Here is a 20,427-nt window from a genome sequence, read left to right as displayed (position 1 = left end):
AAGAAATGATGTATAATTTTAAAAAGTATAAGCAAAGCATATGCTGATGTACATTGAGGGTAACGGTGCAATATTAAAAAAATGTCTGAGTCCATTAGGACACATACCTCATTAATTAAGAGCCTAACAGCATCGTTAGCTGTCAGCGGTATTAGCTCTGCGGAGCTGAGCATAGTCTTCCCGCTCATGCCCAGCTGCAGCTGCTGTACAACAGTCAACGCTATGTCACTACACATATATGGGGATGCATTGCCGATGTTATTTCTTTTGTATGAGCAATATATCAGGGGTTCATTGGGGTATCAGTAATCGCACTAATAATACAAATGGTAACATTATTTAATAAATACAAATTCTAAATTATATCAACAGTATGTACTGTACTCATGAGTGGATTCTAACGTACTCATCCTAAAAGACAGCGGTGGGAGATGAGGTTGGAGGAGCTGCTGCTGCGCTCACAATCCGGGGTCTTTCTCTGAGAACTCCAGGACCTCCGTGATCTTAGTGATGCCCTCAGTCCTAATTTATGTGAAGATTCTTTTGGGGAGAGTCCGAGACTCTCTACTCTGCCCTCGTGAATTCTCACTTGGCTAAAGGTAATTTTGGAACAGTCATCGACTTACGACCACAATTAGGTCCTGATGCCCATTCGAATGTCGGATGGTTCGTAAGTCAGAACACAATACAGTAATGTGTTGTGTATATAAATGTCCATATGGTCAGTGTTATGAAACATGTTAAGGTTCAAAAAAAGGGAAGCATTATTAATCTCATAAATAAATATTGTAGATTTGCATGTAAAATTGTAAAAAATACTGTATAGAAAATAAAACATAAAGTAACAAATAAAAAAACTTTCATTTTCACTTACTTTGAGTCCTGATGTTGGCTTGCTTGTCAAAAACGGCGCAATGAGTAACCACAATTGTACACACGGGGGCACGCGTGCACACACACAAAGACAAAACACAAAGATCCCCCATATAGCCTTAACAGATCTTTGGGGCAAGTGCTATTGGCGAGCACCTTTGAAGGCCGGAACGGTACACGAGGGGGTGGGTGATCAGCACCTCGCCCGACCTCCTGTCTCCCCAGTGGAAATGTTTATATACCACACCAGGTACTCATTTGATGATGAGTCGACCAAGGGGGAGGCCCAGAACAGCTTCAGATAATCTTCACTGGTGTTCGCCGTGAGCGGGAATCGAACTCGGGTCGCCGCTTTCGTAGCGCAGAGTGATAATCGCTGCACTACCGCTCCCCACACACTTTCTCACACACACACGTGTGCATGCGCACACACAAACAATTACTCCCAGTGCGAGGCTGACTCATTACATCTCGTGGGAAATCGCTCCACTGTACAAAATAGTTCCTCGGTTCAATTTGCAGGTGCGAGTCTGCGTTTCAAGTCAGTGTGAAAATATATATTTCATGTAAGCTGCTTCGTAAGTGCGGGCGTTCATAAATCGCGTGTTCGTAAGTCGAGGAATGGCTGTGTAGTGGCGTTAATGATGGCACTAGACAGCACCAGCTACTACCCCAGGAGTGCGGCTGTGCGCCTGCAACCTTTCTCGGGGGGCCGGAGCGAGTGCGGCATGCGAGCAGGCCCTAGGGGGCGTAGTCCTGGAGACAGGGTAGCAAGGGGGCCCGGAAGGGGGCTCGAGCGCTCGTGAGGGGGAGCCGGGAGCCTGCTGTATGAATCCCTGGGGTCCTGCGCCTCGTCGTCTCCGAGTCTTCGGTCTTCGCTCGGCATCGTGGGTCAGGCAGCGTATTAGGCTCAGTGACCCGTTTGTGTAGTTAACTCGCTATTCACATAGTTAACAGTGTAGCCACACCTAACTATAGAACCAGTATACTTTTAGAGTTATCTCGTGAGGGAAAGTTGTTAATAAACGTGTTGCCTCAAACTCCAGAGTGTGTGTCTCCAAGTACACCACTACACCTGTAATATCAAAAATATATACGTAATCGTGACTATTAATCGTAATGAATTGCGGGGGGTGGGGTCTGGTTAGCTAAGAGCGTGCGTCACTCTCATTGGCTGAGACAATGATTGGGGCGGGTACATTTCCTCAGCCAGCACTCTTGCGTGTTATCACTCCTGAGCACTGTTTCGATTTTTGAATTTTCTTAATTTTTTCGTAAAAATGTTCTCCAGGACAAAGAGAGCTATAATGAATCAGTGTTCTATGGGGTCGTGCTAATTGAGGTATGCCTGTATTACTATTATACAACTGATAAAAATCGGGAATTCGAATGTCCCTAGAAGACTTAGGTCTTAGGAAAACCTCGGGGCACAACTCTGGTTCTCAAGAGCTGCAACTCGAAATCTTCAACTGCTTAGTGTACAGCTGAAAACGGTATGAAAACTGGGTCTGGTTAAGATAATTATTCAAGAGATTCAATAATTGAGATCTCAGACAGAATGAAGACCGGAAAGCCTCTGCGGCCTTTAAGGACCGGGTCAGTGGCACTGCTGCTTAGACACTCAAGAGTAAAAAAACATGACAGCACAACTCCTTGGACACATCGAATCCGTATATTTTGAGAAATAGACTGCATAAATCAGCAATCCAAAGTGTTCTGTAATAAATAACAACCCGGAGATAATTTCAACAATGAAATGGATCCATTGCATGAGAAGGTAAAAGCTGCCTTTGAAAGCATTCAACCAAGAAGCCTCGTTTCGTCTCTAACCGTACCGCATGGCGGCTCTGGGAGAGGGGAAGCTACACGGATCAGCTTTGCGAACCATGCCACCCCTGCACCGACTCCTTATCCTCCTGTGTCCTTGCAAGCAGACCACAATTATTGCCTATGGCACATGCAGCCACGTTTAAACAGACCACCAATTAAGTGTATGGATTTGCATTGATGGAGCACTTGCTTAAATACCTCGGGAACTCAGACCGCCTTACTTCACATCTCATCTCCACCATTCCAAAGCCCTGCCGCAGTCTAACTCAAGGGATCCCGCTGGCAGCTGTCCTCGTGCGGCGGCGTCAGGTGCCCAGAGCACAGGCCTACAAATGGGCATTAGCATCTGACAAGTCGGGGGGGGGGCGATGTTGCTATAGTCTCTTTCCAATTAAGACATTTGCCAATAGTTTATCAAATATTATGATCTTGTACCGTGGCGCCAGAACACATGGCCTACCACTACTATGACAACGAGGTGTACTCCATTGTTCAGTTACAAGAGGAGGGATCATTCTCTTGTGTGCCCACGTTGGAAAGTCGCCTCAGAAGGCCAAACGTGACTTGTCCAATTCAAGTAGGAGCTCACTCTCCGCGGGACCATGCAAAACACACGCGAGCTCATGCGCGGCGGGGTCGGGGTCACAATTGGGGTCGGGGGGTTCCGCGCGGCCAGGCTCAGTCAACCTTGTGCTCCTGCACTACTCTCAGCACCAGCCGCCTCTCCCGCAACAGATGCGCGTAGAGCTGAATGAAGCCTGCGGATCAACACACACCAGGGGAAGGGACCGGGCAGGGGATGAAGCAGACGACAGCAGAGAGGTGGAAGCAGCTGGAAACATAACCACCGAATGACAGACTAAGCATGGCATCAGTCTACCCTCCTCGTATGTTTTGTCACATTTAGTCAGTTTACTGAGATAAAAACACATAATAGAGGCATGAGTCCAAATAATAGCTTTTTAATATACTCTTTGGTTCTTTCGGTAAAGTCACGTAGGTATAAAATGAAATAAATTAAATCAAGACATTTCAGGCGCAACACAAGCGTCCGTCATTCGATGGGACAACCACAACAAGAAACAATTGCTGAAGTGGGCAAAAGGGGTGCTTGTGTCGAGAGGCTATATACAGGGAGGGAAAACGTATTTGATCCTCTGCTGATTTTGTACGCTTGCCCACTGACAAAGAAATGATCAGTCTATAATTTTAATGGTAGGTTTATTTGAACAGTGAGAGACAGAATAACAACAACAACATCCAGAAAAACGCATGTCAAAAAGGTTATAAATTGATTTGCATTTTAATAAGGGAAATAAGTATTTGACCCCTCTGCAAAACATGACTTAGTACATCTTCTTGGTTCTTTCGGTAAAGTCACGTAGAAGGGAAGTAATAAAATAATAAAAATAAAACATAATAAAACAATTCTCACGACGTTTCGGCCACAACGCAAGCAGCCATCCTCAGGCGAAGAATGAAACACCCCAAGCTTGGAGCGTATATTTAAGCTGGGTTAGAGGGGGGGGAGGTGGGAAGAAGAGCGCCTAAACAAAATAATTTGCATATCAAGAGGAATTCAGCATATGGAAAATGCGTAGGAGGTGGGCGGGGGGGGGTTCCAAATCAATACTATGCCCGTGCATTATGCAGGATTAGCAGCATCAAAGGGGGGGGAGAAGGGGGGGAGCATTAACAAAGGAAAGGAATGTTAATAGTATGTAGCTGTAGTTACTAAACAACCACGTAAAAAACTACAGTATAAACTGCATGACAAACTAAAGTATAAACTACATAGCATCATCAGTAAACTTACTATACTCTACAATAAGCTGAGTTACTAACAGTAAGTAATACATAAAAAATTCTACGTTGTAAAAAATTATATAATATGCTTCCATCTAAACTTTATTCTCTTACATCACACGCGTCTATACCGTTCTATATACTTCCATAGGCAAAACCAACATTAAATTACATACTGTATTGCTATAAACCACCCTATACCTTATACATTTTTAATATAACACTATGTATTATTCTACCCACCCTAATGTGTATCAAAATGGTTTATTACGTCCTTCCAGTGATTGCTAAGCCAGAATCCATCTTCTCGGTTAAAATTGTCTCTGTGTTTGTAAATGTGGATCGCCTCATGTACGAATCTCTCATGATAGCCAGATGGCTTGCAGAGAACCTCTGTCTTGGAGAAGTCAATGTCATGTGAGCCCAATGACATTGACTTCTCCAAGACAGAGGTTCTCTGCAAGCCATCTGGCTATCATGAGAGATTCGTACATGAGGCGATCCACATTTACAAACACAGAGACAATTTTAACCGAGAAGATGGATTCTGGCTTAGCAATCACTGGAAGGACGTAATAAACCATTTTGATACACATTAGGGTGGGTAGAATAATACATAGTGTTATATTAAAAATGTATAAGGTATAGGGTGGTTTATAGCAATACAGTATGTAATTTAATGTTGGTTTTGCCTATGGAAGTATATAGTACGGTATAGACGCGTGTGATGTAAGAGAATAAAGTTTAGATGGAAGCATATTATATAATTTTTTACAACGTAGAATTTTTCATGTATTACTTACTGTTAGTAACTCAGCTTATTGTAGAGTATAGTAAGTTTACTGATGATGCTATGTAGTTTATACTTTAGTTTGTCATGCAGTTTATACTGTAGTTTTTTACGTGGTTGTTTAGTAACTACAGCTACATACTATTAACATTCCTTTCCTTTGTTAATGCTCCCCCCCTTCCCCCCCCCCCCTTTGATGCTGCTAATCCTGCATAATGCACGGGCATAGTATTGATTTGGAACCCCCCCCGCCCACCTCCTACGCATTTTCCATATGCTGAATTCCTCTTGATATGCAAATTATTTTGTTTAGGCGCTCTTCTTCCCACCTCCCCCCCCTCTAACCCAGCTTAAATATACGCTCCAAGCTTGGGGTGTTTCATTCTTCGCCTGAGGATGGCTGCTTGCGTTGTGGCCGAAACGTCGTGAGAATTGTTTTATTATGTTTTATTTTTATTATTTTATTACTTCCCTTCTACGTGACTTTACCGAAAGAACCAAGAAGATGAATCCCTGCAGTCACGAAAGCTTTAAATCGAAATGACTTAGTACTTGGTGGCAAAACCCTTGTTGGCAATCACAGAGGTCAGACGTTTCTTGTAGTTGGCCATCAGGTCATTAAGGGTTCGAGGCTGACGTTTGGCAACTCGAACCTTCAGCTCCCTCCACAGATTTTCTATGGGATTAAGGTCTGGAGACTGGCTAGGCCACTCCAGGACCTTAATGTGCTTCTTCTTGAGCCACTCCTTTGTTGCCTTGGCCGTGTGTTTTGGGTCATTGTCATGCTTGAATACCCATCCACGACCCATTTTCAATGCCCTGGCTGAGGGAAGGAGGTTCTCACCCAAGATTTGACGGTACATGGCCCCGTCCATCGTCCCTTTGATGCGGTGAAGCTGTCCTGTCCCCTTAGCAGAAACCCCCCCCCCAAAGCATAATATTTCCACCTCCATGTTTGGCGGTGGGGATGATGTTCTTGGGGTCATAGGAAGCATTCCTACTCCTCCAAACACGGCGAGTTGAGTTGATGTCAAAGAGCTCCATTTTGGTCTCATCTGACACTTTCACCCAGTTGTCCTCTGAATCATTCAGATGTTCATTGGCAAACGTCAGACGGGCATGTATGTGTGCTTTCTTGAGCAGGGGAACCTTGCGGGCGCTGCAGGATTTCAGTCCTTCACGGCGTAGTGTGTTACCAACTGTTTTCTTGGTGATTGTGGTCCCAGCTGCCTTGAGATCATTGACAAGATCCTCCCGTGTAGTTCTGGGCTGATTCCTCACCGTTCTCATGATCATTGGAACTCCACGAGGTGAGATCTTGCCTGGAGCCCCACGCCGAGGGAGATTGACAGTTCTTTTGTGTTTCTTCCATTTGCGAATAATCGCACCAACTGTTGTCACCTTTTCACCAAGCTGCTTGGCGATGGTCTTGTAGCCCATTCCAACCTTGTGTAGGTCTACAATCTTGTCCCCGACATCCTTGGAGAGCTCTTTGGTCTTGGCCATGGTGGAGAGTTTGGAATCTGATTGATTGCTTCTGTGAACAGGTGTCTTTTATACAGGTAACAAGCTGAGATTAGGAGCACTCCCTTTAAGAGTGTGCTCCTAATCTCAGCTCGTTACCTGTATAAAAGACACCTGGGAGACAGAAATCTTTCTGATTGAGAGGGGGACAAATACTTATTTCCCTCATTAAAATGCAAATAAATTTATAACATTTTTGACATGCGTTTTTCTGGATTTTGTTGTTGTTATTCTGTCTCTCACTGTTCAAATAAACCTTCCATTAAAATTATAGACTGATCATTTCTTTGTCAGTGGGCAAACGTACAAAATCAGCAGGGGATCAAATACTTTTTCCCTCACTGTAATTGAAGATTTAGTTCAACATGGACTGAACGCTGATGTTCCTACTCTGGTTAGGCACTGCCTTACTTTCTACAAACAAAATGAAGGTACCCCTATGGGTTTCCCCTTATCACCAGTGATAGCAAATGTTTTTTAATGGAGAAATTTGAAACAGATGCCATCCAGACATCCACCCTACGTCCTTCCTTGTGGAAGAGATATGTGGATGACTTTTGTCATTTGGCCACATGGCCTGCCAGCACTGAACCAATTTCTCAACCACATCAATTCCATACACCCATTTATCAAATTCACCATGGAAGTGGAGAAGGATGATAAGCTACCATTCCTGATGTTTTGTTCGAGAAGAGACCTGATGGCTCGTTGGGACACTTTGTCTACAGGAAAGCCACCCACACAGATTCCTATCTGAAACCTGATTCCTACCACCATCCGGCACAGAAGAATTCCCTCATCAAAACACTACACCATAGGGTCCACTGCATTTTTGACCAACACCACCTAGCCAGTGAACTGGAACACGTACACCAGGCCCTCAAGATGAATGGGTACTCGGACCGCATTATTCGCAAACCTATTTCTCCTCTACAAACTAAGTTGCTCCTGTGGTGATTCTTACATTGGGGAAACGAAACGGCATGTATCGGACCGTGTTCGCGAGCACAAGGCAGATCTGAAACACGGCAGGACTAATACCTCCGCTGTGGCTGACCATTGCTATAACGCTGTGGGCTCTCATGATATCGTTTTTTCCGAGACCAAGGTGCTCTGCAAACCTTCCGGCTACTATCAAAGGTTTGTTCATGAAGCCATCCAGATATATAAACATAGATATAACTTAAACCGAGAAGATGGATACAAATTGAGCAATCATTGGAATTATGTTATTAACCAGGTAAAACCTTAACTGCTTTATAGTTTGCCTTCATATCTGCATCTCCAGTTTTCTTCAGCCTCCTAACCACAGCCCCGCTTACTTCCCAGCCCCGGGATTTTACCGTGCTAGTTTCCTACCCCCAGCCATGCTTACTTCCCAGCCCCGGCATTTTGCTGTGCTTATTTTCCTCCTACCCCCAGCCCCGCTTACTTCCTAGCCCCGGAATTTTGCCGCACTTGCAGCACCCCATCCTCCCTACCCCACACCCCCACCCTCTCTATCTCTCCTCCCTGGCTCCGCCCCCCCCTCTCTTACCTATATAGCCTCTTGACACAAGCACCCCTTTTGCCCACTTCAGCAATTGTTTCTTGCTATGGGTGTCCCACCTGATGACGGATGCTTGTGTTGCGCCCGAAACGTCGTGATTTATTTTATTTTATACCTACGTGACTTTACCGAAAGAACAAAAGAGTATGGATCCCTGCAGTCAAGAAAACTTCAAATCTAGATTTAATTTTAATACGTACAATTTCATGCATATTAATCGATTTTAACTAATTGTATTCTTATGATGCTTGTTTATCCAGGAAAGCCTCACTGAGTCTCAAGTTTTTCATTGCAAGTGGGCAATATTGGCACTGCTACTGCTGTGCGTAATCCTAATTGAAGTAATTTGCAGGTACAGTACTTTTTCAGCATTTAGACACTTTGGCCAATACCAGTGACATGTTGTGTATGGGATTAGCAATGAGAGGAGACCGCAGAACCCAGATGAAACCCATGCAGAACAGAGGAAGAGAAGCACAAACTCCACAGAGAGTGGCCCATTTCTGGTGGAATCAACCCCAGGGGCTTCTTGCTGAGGCACAGGGGTCACTACTGGAGTGCACGGCAATATTTAACATTGGAGGGAATGCGGTCACATGAGAGGCACTCGTGTGCGGGATGACCTGATTGATTTGACCTTGTCGGTATAGCACCCCTTCCATGCCCCCACTGCTATCCGCCAGCCCCAGCTGTGATGGCCAAGCGCACCAGGCACGTAGGCGATCATGATGGCAATGAGGAAGGTGTGGTAGTCGAAGGAGAAGTTGTGCGCGTTGGGCATCGTGATGGAGTAGAGCCCCTTGCGCTGCACGTGGGGCAGCGCCGCGTGGATCGTCAGCAGCTCGCCCAGCACACCCAACGGGTAGAGCACAATGAAGAACGAGTATCTGCACACACGGGGGCTCATCAGCACTTGTGCAGCCGCGAGATGCCGCGGGCGTCAGGCGCTGCCCCCGGTGTCGTGCATGAATTCGCTTGTTGTTCACCACCGTTACCCGTAATGCTCTATCGCAACACACGACGAGTTTTTGTACAATATGGTGAACATTGCGCACATCGGGAGTTCCATAGTTTATATGGAGTCGTCTTGCTAATCCATGCAGCATTTGTTAACAAGCCTGACTGCTGATGAGACGAAGAATGTTGAATACGGTTCGTTTTTTTTTACAGTTGCTGGACACTGATCAATACTGTCAAGCGGCCAGCAATAACCAGCGCGATTATTGTTGTAAGAGTTAAGAGGTTCGTTGAATACAGCATGGTTTTACGAGCTCGAGAAATGCGATAGTGGGAGAGAATTCCAGTCGAGCAGTGCTCTTTATTTACAAATGCAATGTATAGATTTGGCAACATAATGATGATCTGATATTATAACTTCCTGGATAGCGCACATGTAATACAACAACCCAATGGGGTAACAAACTCAAATCAAATCAAGAGGTGACAGACTCCACAACTCTCACAGTCTCCTCAAACTGGCTCGCGGTAACCTGTGACAAGCCACGCTGGAGGAGGCTCAGGAGAGTGTGGCGCACACCTCGCCCACTTGACGCAGTACGGGATGTACTGCAGAAGCGTGAACGTATAGAAGGAGTAGCGCACGATCTCCGTCACCATCCACGTCACGATGAATAGCAGCGTGCTCTCCTCGTTCTGCACCTACAGTGGCAGCAGTAGCAGATGTCACCAGCAGCAGCAACAGCGCACCAGGGAGCGGGACTCGGCGCGGGGGGGGATCCCACAATGGTGAAAACAATCTCCGTGCAACAGTCAAGCACAACAGCCAGGCGGCCAGGTTATATACACGTGTGCTAGACTGCACGCGTATGCTATTCACAATAGATTTTTCGTTTAGGCCATTCAAGGGTGATGTGATATTCTGACTTTCTGTATTGTTCATCTGGATCTTGTCTTGATGATGCAAGACGAAGTTTCTAGTGAAACGTTTTTCATCGAATTGCTCTCTAACTTTAACGGTATTAGCCAGAGGAAAAAATAATCGGCACCCTGTTAAACGCGAGTACACATTACTTTTTCTTTGGCTATATCAGGTGGTGGAGGGTTTTCAAGACACAAATTGGTCAAATCCATTGTGGCCTAACCCGTGCCACTAATTTATTAATCGTATGATGTCTGCACTTCAGGTTCACATGCTGCATTCTCAGCCAATGTGGCCATCAGAGATCATTGGCCAATGATCACTGCCAGTGAGGCTGACAACACGGACCCCTGGGCAGAATTCGTCTCGCGTAACGCCCACGGGGGGGCTACGTGGGCAATCAAAATGTGCCTTCCCATATCAACCAAAATCGTCCGAGCAGGGTTTGAGGCTGGTATGTATCAAACGTGCAGGTGACTGCCTCCGAGGCTGGGGAGGTGCTGTGTTGTGTCTGTGGAGCTGCGAGGTGAAGCATCATCTCCGGTTTCCTCCCACAAGCTGCTCGTCAATGGTCATTATAAAGGGAACAAATATCGCAATGCAGGCCTCTGCCTACATTGCCTTGAGGTTCATGTAAAAAAAAAAAGTAATATTTAAAAAAACTTTTTTTTTAAACATGCTTTTATGAAATGTACTAGTAATGGCAGAACTCCACGACTCCAGGAAGTGGCCCCGAAGCTTGCCATAGCATAAGGAACCATGGCCAATTACAGGCAATGTCAGTTGACCATGGACAATTAGACCCAAGCCGAAACATAACATATAAAAAATAAAGTTTAAAAATATATATTTTTATTTTTTTATGATAGAATATAGTATTGTCATCAGTTTAACACGTAGGCTTTCACGACCAATATTATTCATAATCAACGTTTTTGGGTTTAGATCGCGTTATTTATAAATGTGTCGTAACCCTCCACCACCCGACACGGCCAATCAGTAAAAAAGTGTCACGTTGACAAAAGACAATTAGTTCACTGCTTTAGCCCACCGGTGTGTTGAAGCGTGAAACCACAACAATTTACAATTTGAGTACGACGTTTCGCTGATTGGCCGTGTCGGGTGGTGGAGGGTTACGACACATTTATAAATAACGCGATCTAAACCCAAAAACGTTGATTATGAGTATTGTCATCAGTATGACATAAGTATACCAAGTTTGCAGTCGATACCACATTGGGAAGTGGGTTAAAATTGAGTTACAAGATTTGAGGATATAACAACGACAACAACAACAGACAGAGTGAGTTAAAAGAAAGCGTGTAATAAGTGTTTTTTTTACAAATCCCATCAGGCGCATGGCCTTCAGGGAGGGTATAACTTCAGCAGCGTTGGTTCAACACAATAAAAAACGGCTTCAATATTCAGTCAGGCTCTGCTTGAACCAATGCTGGTGAACTTCCAGATGTTTTTAGGCAGGGACCCTCTTTTAAAGCTCAAAGCAAAATCATCTGATATACAACACAGAGTAATCACAAGCATCTTTGCTGAGAACATAAGCAACAGAATAAGTCGGCACTTTCCCTCCTTCCTATTATGTCACCCCACGCATTTTTGTACACAACCTGTCAGCTACACGGCCTTCTGGGAGTTCACAAGTTCAGCAACATAATTTATATGCATTCATACTTTTCGATTTAAAGCTTTCGTGACTGCAGGGATTCATCTTCTTGGTTCTTTCGGTAAAGTCACGTAGAAGGAAAATAATAAAATAAAACATAATAAAATAATTCTCACGACGTTTCGGCCACAACGCAAGCAGCCGTCTTCAGGTGGAGAACAGGTCTGTCAAGGAGACAGAGTCTGAATGCTCTCCTTGACAGACCTGTTCTCCACCTGAATACGGCTGCTTGCGTTGTGGCCGAAACGTCGTGAGAATTATTTTATTATGTTTTATTTTATTATTTTCCTTCTACGTGACTTTACCGAAAGAACCAAGAAGATGCATTCATACTCTTTGGTTATTTCGGTAAAGTCACGTCGGTAGAAAAATAATAGATCACGACGTTTCAATCGCAACACACGCAACCATCATCAGGTGAGACCAACACAGCAGGGGAACTGCTGACAAAGGAGAAAGAGCTGCTGCAACAAGAGGTTATATAATGTAGGAGGCAAGCTGCTGATGCAGGCTGCTTCTCAAGGGTAGAAATGGGCGTAGCCCAAGAGTCATAAACGACTGCTGCGCAGGGGGAGATCGGCGGCGGGAGGATAGAGAGGGGGTGGGGCATAGATAAGATTCATTAATCCCTCCCTTCACACGTGAAGGGCTCGCAAGTGACGCCATCACATCTATCCCTCTATTTCAGGAACGAAACAGGATTCTCCACAAATTTGGCAGTCCGCCTGATGATGCTAGTTGTAATTACTAGCGAAACATCGTACTAAAATTATAATTTTTGTGGATTTGCTTACCAACACACCAGTGTGCTGGACTAGTAACGAATTGGCATGTTCTGTTTATGTGACAAACCTTACTAATTAGCTGTGTCAGGTGATGCCGGTTTAACGATACACTTATATTTACGCGATCTAACCCAAAAAACATATATTATGGATTTAGCAACATTGGTTCAACACAATCCTCTGTGAGGCGCTCCTGGGTGGATAACGTGCATCACCAGGCGTGGGATTGAAGGCGGAGCTTAGTCACCGGGGGGTGAATATAAGCCAGGGGCGCAGCAGCATGTGGGGTTGGCGTGTGAAGATCAAGAGGAGCTCCCCGTCGCTGCTACACCGCCACCTCCACCTGCCACATGGCGGCTCGACTTTCAGCCGCTCAGCCGCTCCCAGCGCGCCGTCAGCCAGCAGCGTGTTGGTGAGCGCCACGTGGCACGGGGCAGCGCAGCCACCCGAGTGGCTAACATCCACAGCGAAAGAGAGAACCTGAAGCTGTACCGAAGAATTGATTAGTAAATAACTTGAAGTTCTACCGTGTCGGAGCCACTCATTACATGTGTATCAGTCTATGTGTGTGCGACTCGATGTGTGTGTATGGATCGGCCTCGGGTACCGTTGCTAAGAGGTGGCCGGCTTCGCAGACACAATGGAGGAAATTGGCTCGTAGGGTTGTTGCTGCGGCGATGGGATCATCGACAGTCGCTGCCACCATTCAGGTTGTTGATGTACGCGTTTTGGTTGACACGGGGGCATCTGCTACGATCATTTCCGATGTTATTTTTCAATTGTTGTCGATTCCTGCGTCGAATGTTCGCCCGGTATATGATGTTTGTGTTGCGGCTAACGGGGGTAGTATTGGCATCATTGGCAAGGTTGACGCGTGTATCGCCATTGGGGATATTCGTGCGTCGGGGCCCATATTGATTTCGCTGGCTCGCTCGCGGGTGAGTCAGGATCTGGCAAGGAGGGTCGGGTTTTTGCCCATGAGGGGTTATTAATGTGGCAAGATAGTATATACCCTTCAGAGGGATTACTATTGGCCGGGTATGACATCTGACATCATTAGTGCACTTCGAGCGTGCACTGAGTGTGCCCGGCAGCATTACATTCCGCCTTTACATACCATCTCTGTCATGCGCGTCAATGAATTGGTTGCCCTAGATGGGTTGGGCCCGTTCCCTTTGACGCCTCGTGGGAATAAATATCTTCTCATCGGCGTGGAATATTTTTCCCGCTGGCCTGTGGTGTTGCCCTTGCCAGATCAATCCACTTTATCCATCGGTGACGCCTTTGTGAATGGCTATGTGATGGATAAAGGGGCGCCGGAAAAGTTGCTCACCTATCAAGGAAGGAATTTCACTTTGAAGCTGTTGTGTGACGTGTGTACTGCTTTTGTTACACGTAAGATCTCTACGTCTCCATACTACCCTCAGACGGATGGTATGGTTGAGCAGTTAAATCGTACCTTGTCCGCAATGTTGTGCCAGACAATTAATTAGCGGCAGGTTGACTGGGATCTGCAGATACTGCGTCCTCTCGGCCTACTGCATGGCGCCTCACGCTTCGACGGGATATTCGCCATTCTTCTTCATCTATGGGAGGGAGAACGTGCTGCCTGTTGATGTTCAATTGGGTTCCCCGGTCGGACCTCCTACGTCGACTCTCTCTGACCACATCCAAGAGTCCCTTAGGCACCTTTCGGAGGCGTGGGAGGCTGCCAGACTGAATACTTCTAAGACCCAGGCTCGGAATGAGCATTGTACGCAGAGATCTAAAACCGACATGCCATGGTCGGTTGGGGATACGGCATGGCTCCATTGCCCCCAGGTGTCCATGGGCACCTCTCCCAAACTCCACAAACCATGGCAGGGCCCTGTGACGATTGTCGAGGTTTTGCGTCCTCAGTGTGCCCACGTTCGCCACGGTCGCCGGCGTTGGTTCGTTCACCCGTAGCGAATGAAACTTTTTGTTGCTCCCGTTGGGCCATCGTCATCTCAAAATCCCAGAATCCCGGTGCCTGAAGTGGCCAACAGGTCTGCTGCCCCTGTGCAAGGTGATCTTCCGAAGTCTGTTTCTTTGCCACCCACATCGCCCTTAATTGAGACAGAAGGACTGGAGGAGGTTTTTGTCCCGCTGTGCCCACCTGCGCCGAATCCGGCTGTCCTGCCCTCTCCTGGCCCACTCCTTCCACCGGCCGGTGTCTCTTGGCTTGTTCTGCCACTGGCGGATGGGCCGGCTATGCGGACACGGTCCAGAATGTCGCAGTTTTCTTGAGTAGTCCTGGGTTCTGAATTGTGTGATATTTTAAATTTCCGAGGCGTTGTTGCCATGCATATAGTGTTTACCATTTTGTTCCTTCTTCTACTTCCAGTTGTTCCATACTTGGTGTTGATGGCGCTATATATTACGTTTTACCCTTCCTTAGCCGGGACGGCAAGATTTTTCATCACGGGGGTGGGTGATGTAATGTGAGCACCATCTCCCGTAATATTGTGGGGCATACATTGGTTATACAGCTACGGCTTATCTACAGTAGAGATTATATCTGGGGTAAAGTTGATGGGGCGGATCCTCCAGGGAAGCCTCGGGAACGTTCCCGAAGGTTCCAAGAGGGGCGTGGCCGGAGGCGGGGCTTAGTCACCGGGAGGTGAATATAAGCCAGGGGTGCAGCAGCGTGCTGGGTCGGTGTGTGAAGATCAAGAGGAGCTCCCCGTCGCTGCTGCCCCGCATCTCCACCTGCCACGTGGCGGCTCGACTTTCAGCCGCTCAGCCGCTCCCAGCGCGTCATCAGCCAGCGGCTTGTTGGTGAGCGGGTGAGCGCCACGTGGCGCGGGGCAGCGCAGCCACCCAAGTGGCTAACATCCGCAGCGAAAAAGAGAGAACCTGAAGCTGTACCGAAGAATTTATTAAAAAATAACTTGAAGTTCTACTGTGTCGGAGCCACTCATTACATGTGTATCAGTCGATGTGTGTGCGACTCGATGTGTGTGTACATGTGTTTATATCACTGTGTGTCAGTCGCTGTGTGTGTGTTAGTCAATGTGTGTGCGTGCTGTGTGTGTACACAACTAATATTTTACAATTAGGTTACTTCTATTTTAAATTATCATGTGTGTGTCTGCATCGATATGTGCGCATGTGTGAGTCGACGTGTCTGTTTGTGTGAGTCCATGAGTGTGTTTTAGTCGATGTGTGTGTGTGAGTCCATGTGTGTGTGCGTGAGTCGATGTGTGCATGTTTTGTGTATGCGTAGACAACTAAGATTTTACAATTAAAATAGTACATTTCTTAATTGGTTATGTCTGTCTAAGTACATGTGTGCGTGTGAGTCGATGTGTCTGTTTGTGTGAGTCGATGTGTGTGTGTGTCAGTCGATATGTGTCTGAAAGTCTATGTGTGTGTGCATGAGTCGATGTGTGTGTGAGGGTCCATGTGTGTGTGTGAGAGTCAATGTGTGTGTGTGTCAGTCGATGTGTGTGTGTGTGCCTCCATGTGAGTGTGTAAGTCCATTTCTTTGTGTGTGTGTGTGTGTAGGTGCATGTGTGTGTGTGTTAGAAACAACAAAAAGCCACTACCGGATGGCCACGTGGAATGTTCGAACGCTCACTGCGGATGAGAGGCTGCCACTCCTCTGTCGGGAGCTGGAACAGTACCGCCTGGATCTCTGTGGTATTCATGAGGTCCAGTGGACCGGCTCTGGCTCCTGCCACCATGAGGGGTGGACAGTCCTCTACTCGGGGCAGGAGAATACCAAACAACAGGGAGTGGCTTTTCTTCTGAACAAAAGAATGAAGGGGGCGTGGGAGCATGGCGGTGAGGTGTGGGAAGCTGTAAGCCCCAGGCTACTTTGGGCTCGCCTTCCCATCAACCGGAGGCGAGGAGTGGTGATCGTGGTTACTTATGCCCCCACCGAAGACGAACATCCATGGAGGGATGCAGGCAAGGCCGATTAGTCAGATGCCTTCTATGACCGCCTGTCACAGGTGCAAGCTAAAGTGGTCCCTCGGGATAGAGTCATCTTGTTGTTTGACTTCAATGCCCAAGTTGGTCATGATGCTGGCACTTGGTCTGAAGCGATTGGAAGGCATGGGCCAGATCAGCCCAATAACAACGGCAGGAGGCTGCTAGATTTTTGTGCAGCCCATGGGCTTGTAATTACCAACACACTGTTCCGGCACCAGCACATCCACACAACATCATGGATGCATGCCGGGTCCAAGCAAGAACTCCTGCTGGACGACATAGTGATGGAACAGCAGATGTGGGCCCATGTCCTTGATACCAGGACCTACCAGAGAGCTGATCTTCCCTCTGACCATCGACTTGTCATCTGTAAGATGCGCCTGCCATTCTTCCACTCCGGTGGTGGGTGTAGACCCAGGACCCCATTCAAACCTAAGGTGGCCTGGTCTCAGCTAGGTGATGAAAGTTGCGAGAATTTCATCATCGCTTGCGGCTGGGGTTGGCATCGTCCCCCACTCCTCCAGATGTCGAGGGTAAATGGGCGAGGTTTAGGACTGTGACTCAGGCAGCTGTAATAGCTGCTTTGGGTACATGGTCCAGACCTCCCCAGAGACCCTGGCTGACAGAGGAGGTGTTCAGGATGACCGAGAAAAAGTGACAGGCCCACTCTAATCATCTACAGCATCCCACGTCAGAGAATGAGGAGCCTTACCACAGCCTTCGCACGGAGGTTCGGAGAGCCGTAAGATGCTGCAAGGATGGGTGGTGGTCGCAGGTTGCTGAGATGGAGTCTGCCTCAATGGCCCGCGATCACAAATCCCTATTTAACTCCATCAAAAAATTAACCTGCAGCGCCACACCAATTACCATCATTAGGGGAAAAAACGGTGATCTCCGACCACCAGGAACAGGTTTGCAGATTTGCTGAGCATTTCTGTGAAGTCCTGGGGGAGGGGAAATCTTTTCATCAGTTGCGTAATGCTGTGTGGAAGCTACCTAGTCTGTCGCTCCGCACGAAGCTTCAGGTCTTCTCGGCGATGGTCATTCCCTCCGTTCTCTATGCTTGCGAAACATGGACCCCCCTCATGGAGCATCTTCGCCAATTGGAAACATTTAGGCTGGCCTGCCTACGATCCATCCTGGGTTTAACCTGGCTGGATTGTGTGAGGAGCTCACAAATCCTTGAAAGATCTGGACAAAGTCCCATTAGTGAGCTCCTCCGGCAGGCAAGGTTGCGTTGGCTGGGTCATGTAGCCCGCTTGCCCAGCCTCCGCATGCCTAAACAGCTTTTGTTCGGCCGGATCGAGGGGGCTAAACAGGCGCGGCACGGGCTAGAGAAGAGATGGAGTGATGAGGTACAGGAGGATGTGGAGCTGAGTGGACTTGCCGATAACTGGTACCAGCGGTGTCAAGATCGGCCTCTGTGGAGGAGGCTCGTGAAAGACGTTAGTGGGCAGTTGGAGGCAGTTGCCCTCCGACAACAACGGAGGGCGGAGGAGCAACGCTCACAACAATGAGCGGAGCTAGTTGGCACAGTAGGGGTCACAGGTGGTGCATCAGCCAGTCGTCTCAGTCGACCTGTGGCATCTGGATCTGCCCCGTGACCTCCTGCCAGTGGGCGTTCGACACTTCACGTGGCCTCAAGGTGCACATAGCCTGGCACAAGCGTCGTGGTGACGTCACCGCCACTTAGTGGCGAATGGCGGTTGTTGTTGTCCATGTGTGTGTGTAACTCCGTGTGTGTGTATCTAAAGTCGTTGTCTGTGAGTCCATATGTATGTGTGTGTAAGTCGATGTCTTTGTGTGTGTGGGTCAATGTCTGTAAGTGTGTGTAGGTCATTGCAGCAAATGGAGGCAGCATGGGCTTCCTGAGCCAGGTTGAAGCCCCGATACAGATTGGGCAGCTTTCGGTAGCAGGACCCATCCTTGTCTCCGCAACGTTGCCCATACCCTGCCTGTTGGGGACGGACTTTCTGAGGCGGATGCCAATGAAAATCGATCTGGCCAATGGGCGGGTGGAAGTCCAAGGAACTCATCTCCATTTCCTAAAGGCGGAGAGGGCCAGCCGGGGTGTACCCTACGTGCAGGCTCTGGTCAGTAAGTCTGTCTCCATTCCCCCGGCAGCCCAGATGCTAATTCCGCTGCGATATCGGTCCCCTCTCGTGACAGCCCGACCAGACTCACCCATCCTGGTGTTTCCGGCGTCAGCTGCCATGGATCGCCATGCGCTGGTGGGAGCCGAAACTATTGTACAGAGGAACCAGCATCTGTTCATTCAGGTGCTGAACACCTCCGATAGAACAGCGACGGTGCAGGAGGGAACAGTTCTGGCCCACGTTAGTCCCTTGTCACTAGGAGCCCCAGGGGCAGAGCCCGAGCTTGTAGGCAGCATCAGCCAGTCCCAGGACAGAGGGGCCGAATCGTGGATGGACCAGCTGACGGGGCCTGAGCCGGGATTGCCGCCCGACCAGAAACAGCAGCTGCACTCGATATTGCATGAGTTCTCAGACGTGTTCAGCCGGGGACCGTTCGACCTAGGGCGCACAAATCTGTCGCAGCACCACATCAACACGGGAAATGCCGCACCCCTGTGCCAAAACACATATAGAATGAGCCCAATGGAAAAAGGGCACATTCAACAAGCGGTGCAGGAGATGCTGCGGGCCGACATAATTTCTCCATCCACGAGTCCCTGGGGGGCACCAGTGGTCCTAGTCAAGAAGTCAGACGGGTCACTGAGATTCTGTGTGGACTTCCGACGCCTCAATGCCGTCACGCTGGCCGACGCATATCCCCTACCACGTATCGACGACTCATTGGATGCACTGGCAGGAGAAAATTTTTTCAGTATGCTGGATTTATTGTCCGGGTTCTGGCAGGTCCCACTAGACGCGGACTCCCGGCCTAAAACAGCGTTCCGGACACCAGAGGGCCTGTTCGAGTTCAACTGCCTGCCTATGGGCCTCCAGACTGCGCCGGCGACGTTCCAACGCATAATGGAGTTGGCCTTAGCAGGCCTCCAATGGGAAACGTGCCTCATCTACCTGGATGACGTCATTGTCTTCAGCCGATCATTCGAGGAACACATTGACCGATTACGTCAGGTATTCCTGCGGTTCCGGAACGCGAACTTGAAGCTCAAGCCGTTGAAGTGCCACCTTATGCAGTCGTCGGTACGCTACTTGGGCCACGTCGTCAGTGAGTCTGGAGTGGCTACAGACCCAGAAAAGACGGCCTGCGTGAGGGCCTGGGCTGTTCCCACAACGGTTCCAGAGGTACGCCGGTTTGTGGGTTTCGTTTCTTACTACCGCCGGTTTGTACCCAACTTCGCAACCATTGCCAAGCCCTTGCACGTGTTGACGGCGAAGAACCAGAGGTTTTATTGGGGCCCTCTGGAGGAAGAGGCATTCCAGCAGCTGCGCTCACGTCTGACAGATGCACCACCATTGGCCTTTCCGGATTTTGGCCTCACCTTTATCCTGGACACGGACGCCAGCGATGTGGGCATCGGCAGTGTTTTGTCGCAAGTCCAGCAGGATCGGGAGGTGGTTATCGCCTACGGTAGTCGCGTGCTTTCATCAGCGGAGCAGCGCTACTGCGTCACACGTAGGGAACTCCTGGCAGTATTCGCTCCGCATCGACCAGCCTTCGGGCCAGCTGGCCAGATGGATAGAGCGCCTGCAGGAGTACAGGTACCAAGTAGTGCATCGCAAAGGGACCAGACATGCCAACGCAGACGCATTGTCCCGACTG

At 48.2% G+C, this 20,427-nt stretch overlaps 1 protein-coding gene across 1 annotated transcript in view; it reads right to left on the bottom strand.

The window, feature by feature from the left end:
- Window positions 1-3,381: 3,381 nt before the first annotated feature.
- Window positions 3,382-20,427, bottom strand: part of LOC144737846 (very-long-chain (3R)-3-hydroxyacyl-CoA dehydratase 2-like) — a 40,000-nt gene continuing 22,954 nt past the window's right edge. Inside the window, exons 5-7 of the mRNA XM_078620717.1 lie at window positions 9,910-10,031; window positions 9,081-9,259; window positions 3,382-3,461 (exon numbers count right to left, since the gene is read on the bottom strand). Of these exons, the coding sequence (XP_078476843.1) occupies window positions 3,382-3,461; window positions 9,081-9,259; window positions 9,910-10,031 (381 nt within the window). The remainder of the gene's footprint in view (window positions 3,462-9,080; window positions 9,260-9,909; window positions 10,032-20,427) is intronic.

Source organism: Lampetra planeri, chromosome 74 (assembly GCF_965212315.1).
Source record: "Lampetra planeri chromosome 74, kcLamPlan1.2.h2, whole genome shotgun sequence".
Taxonomy (NCBI): Eukaryota; Metazoa; Chordata; class Hyperoartia; order Petromyzontiformes; family Petromyzontidae; genus Lampetra; species Lampetra planeri.
This window is presented reverse-complemented; position numbering and strand designations above follow the sequence as displayed.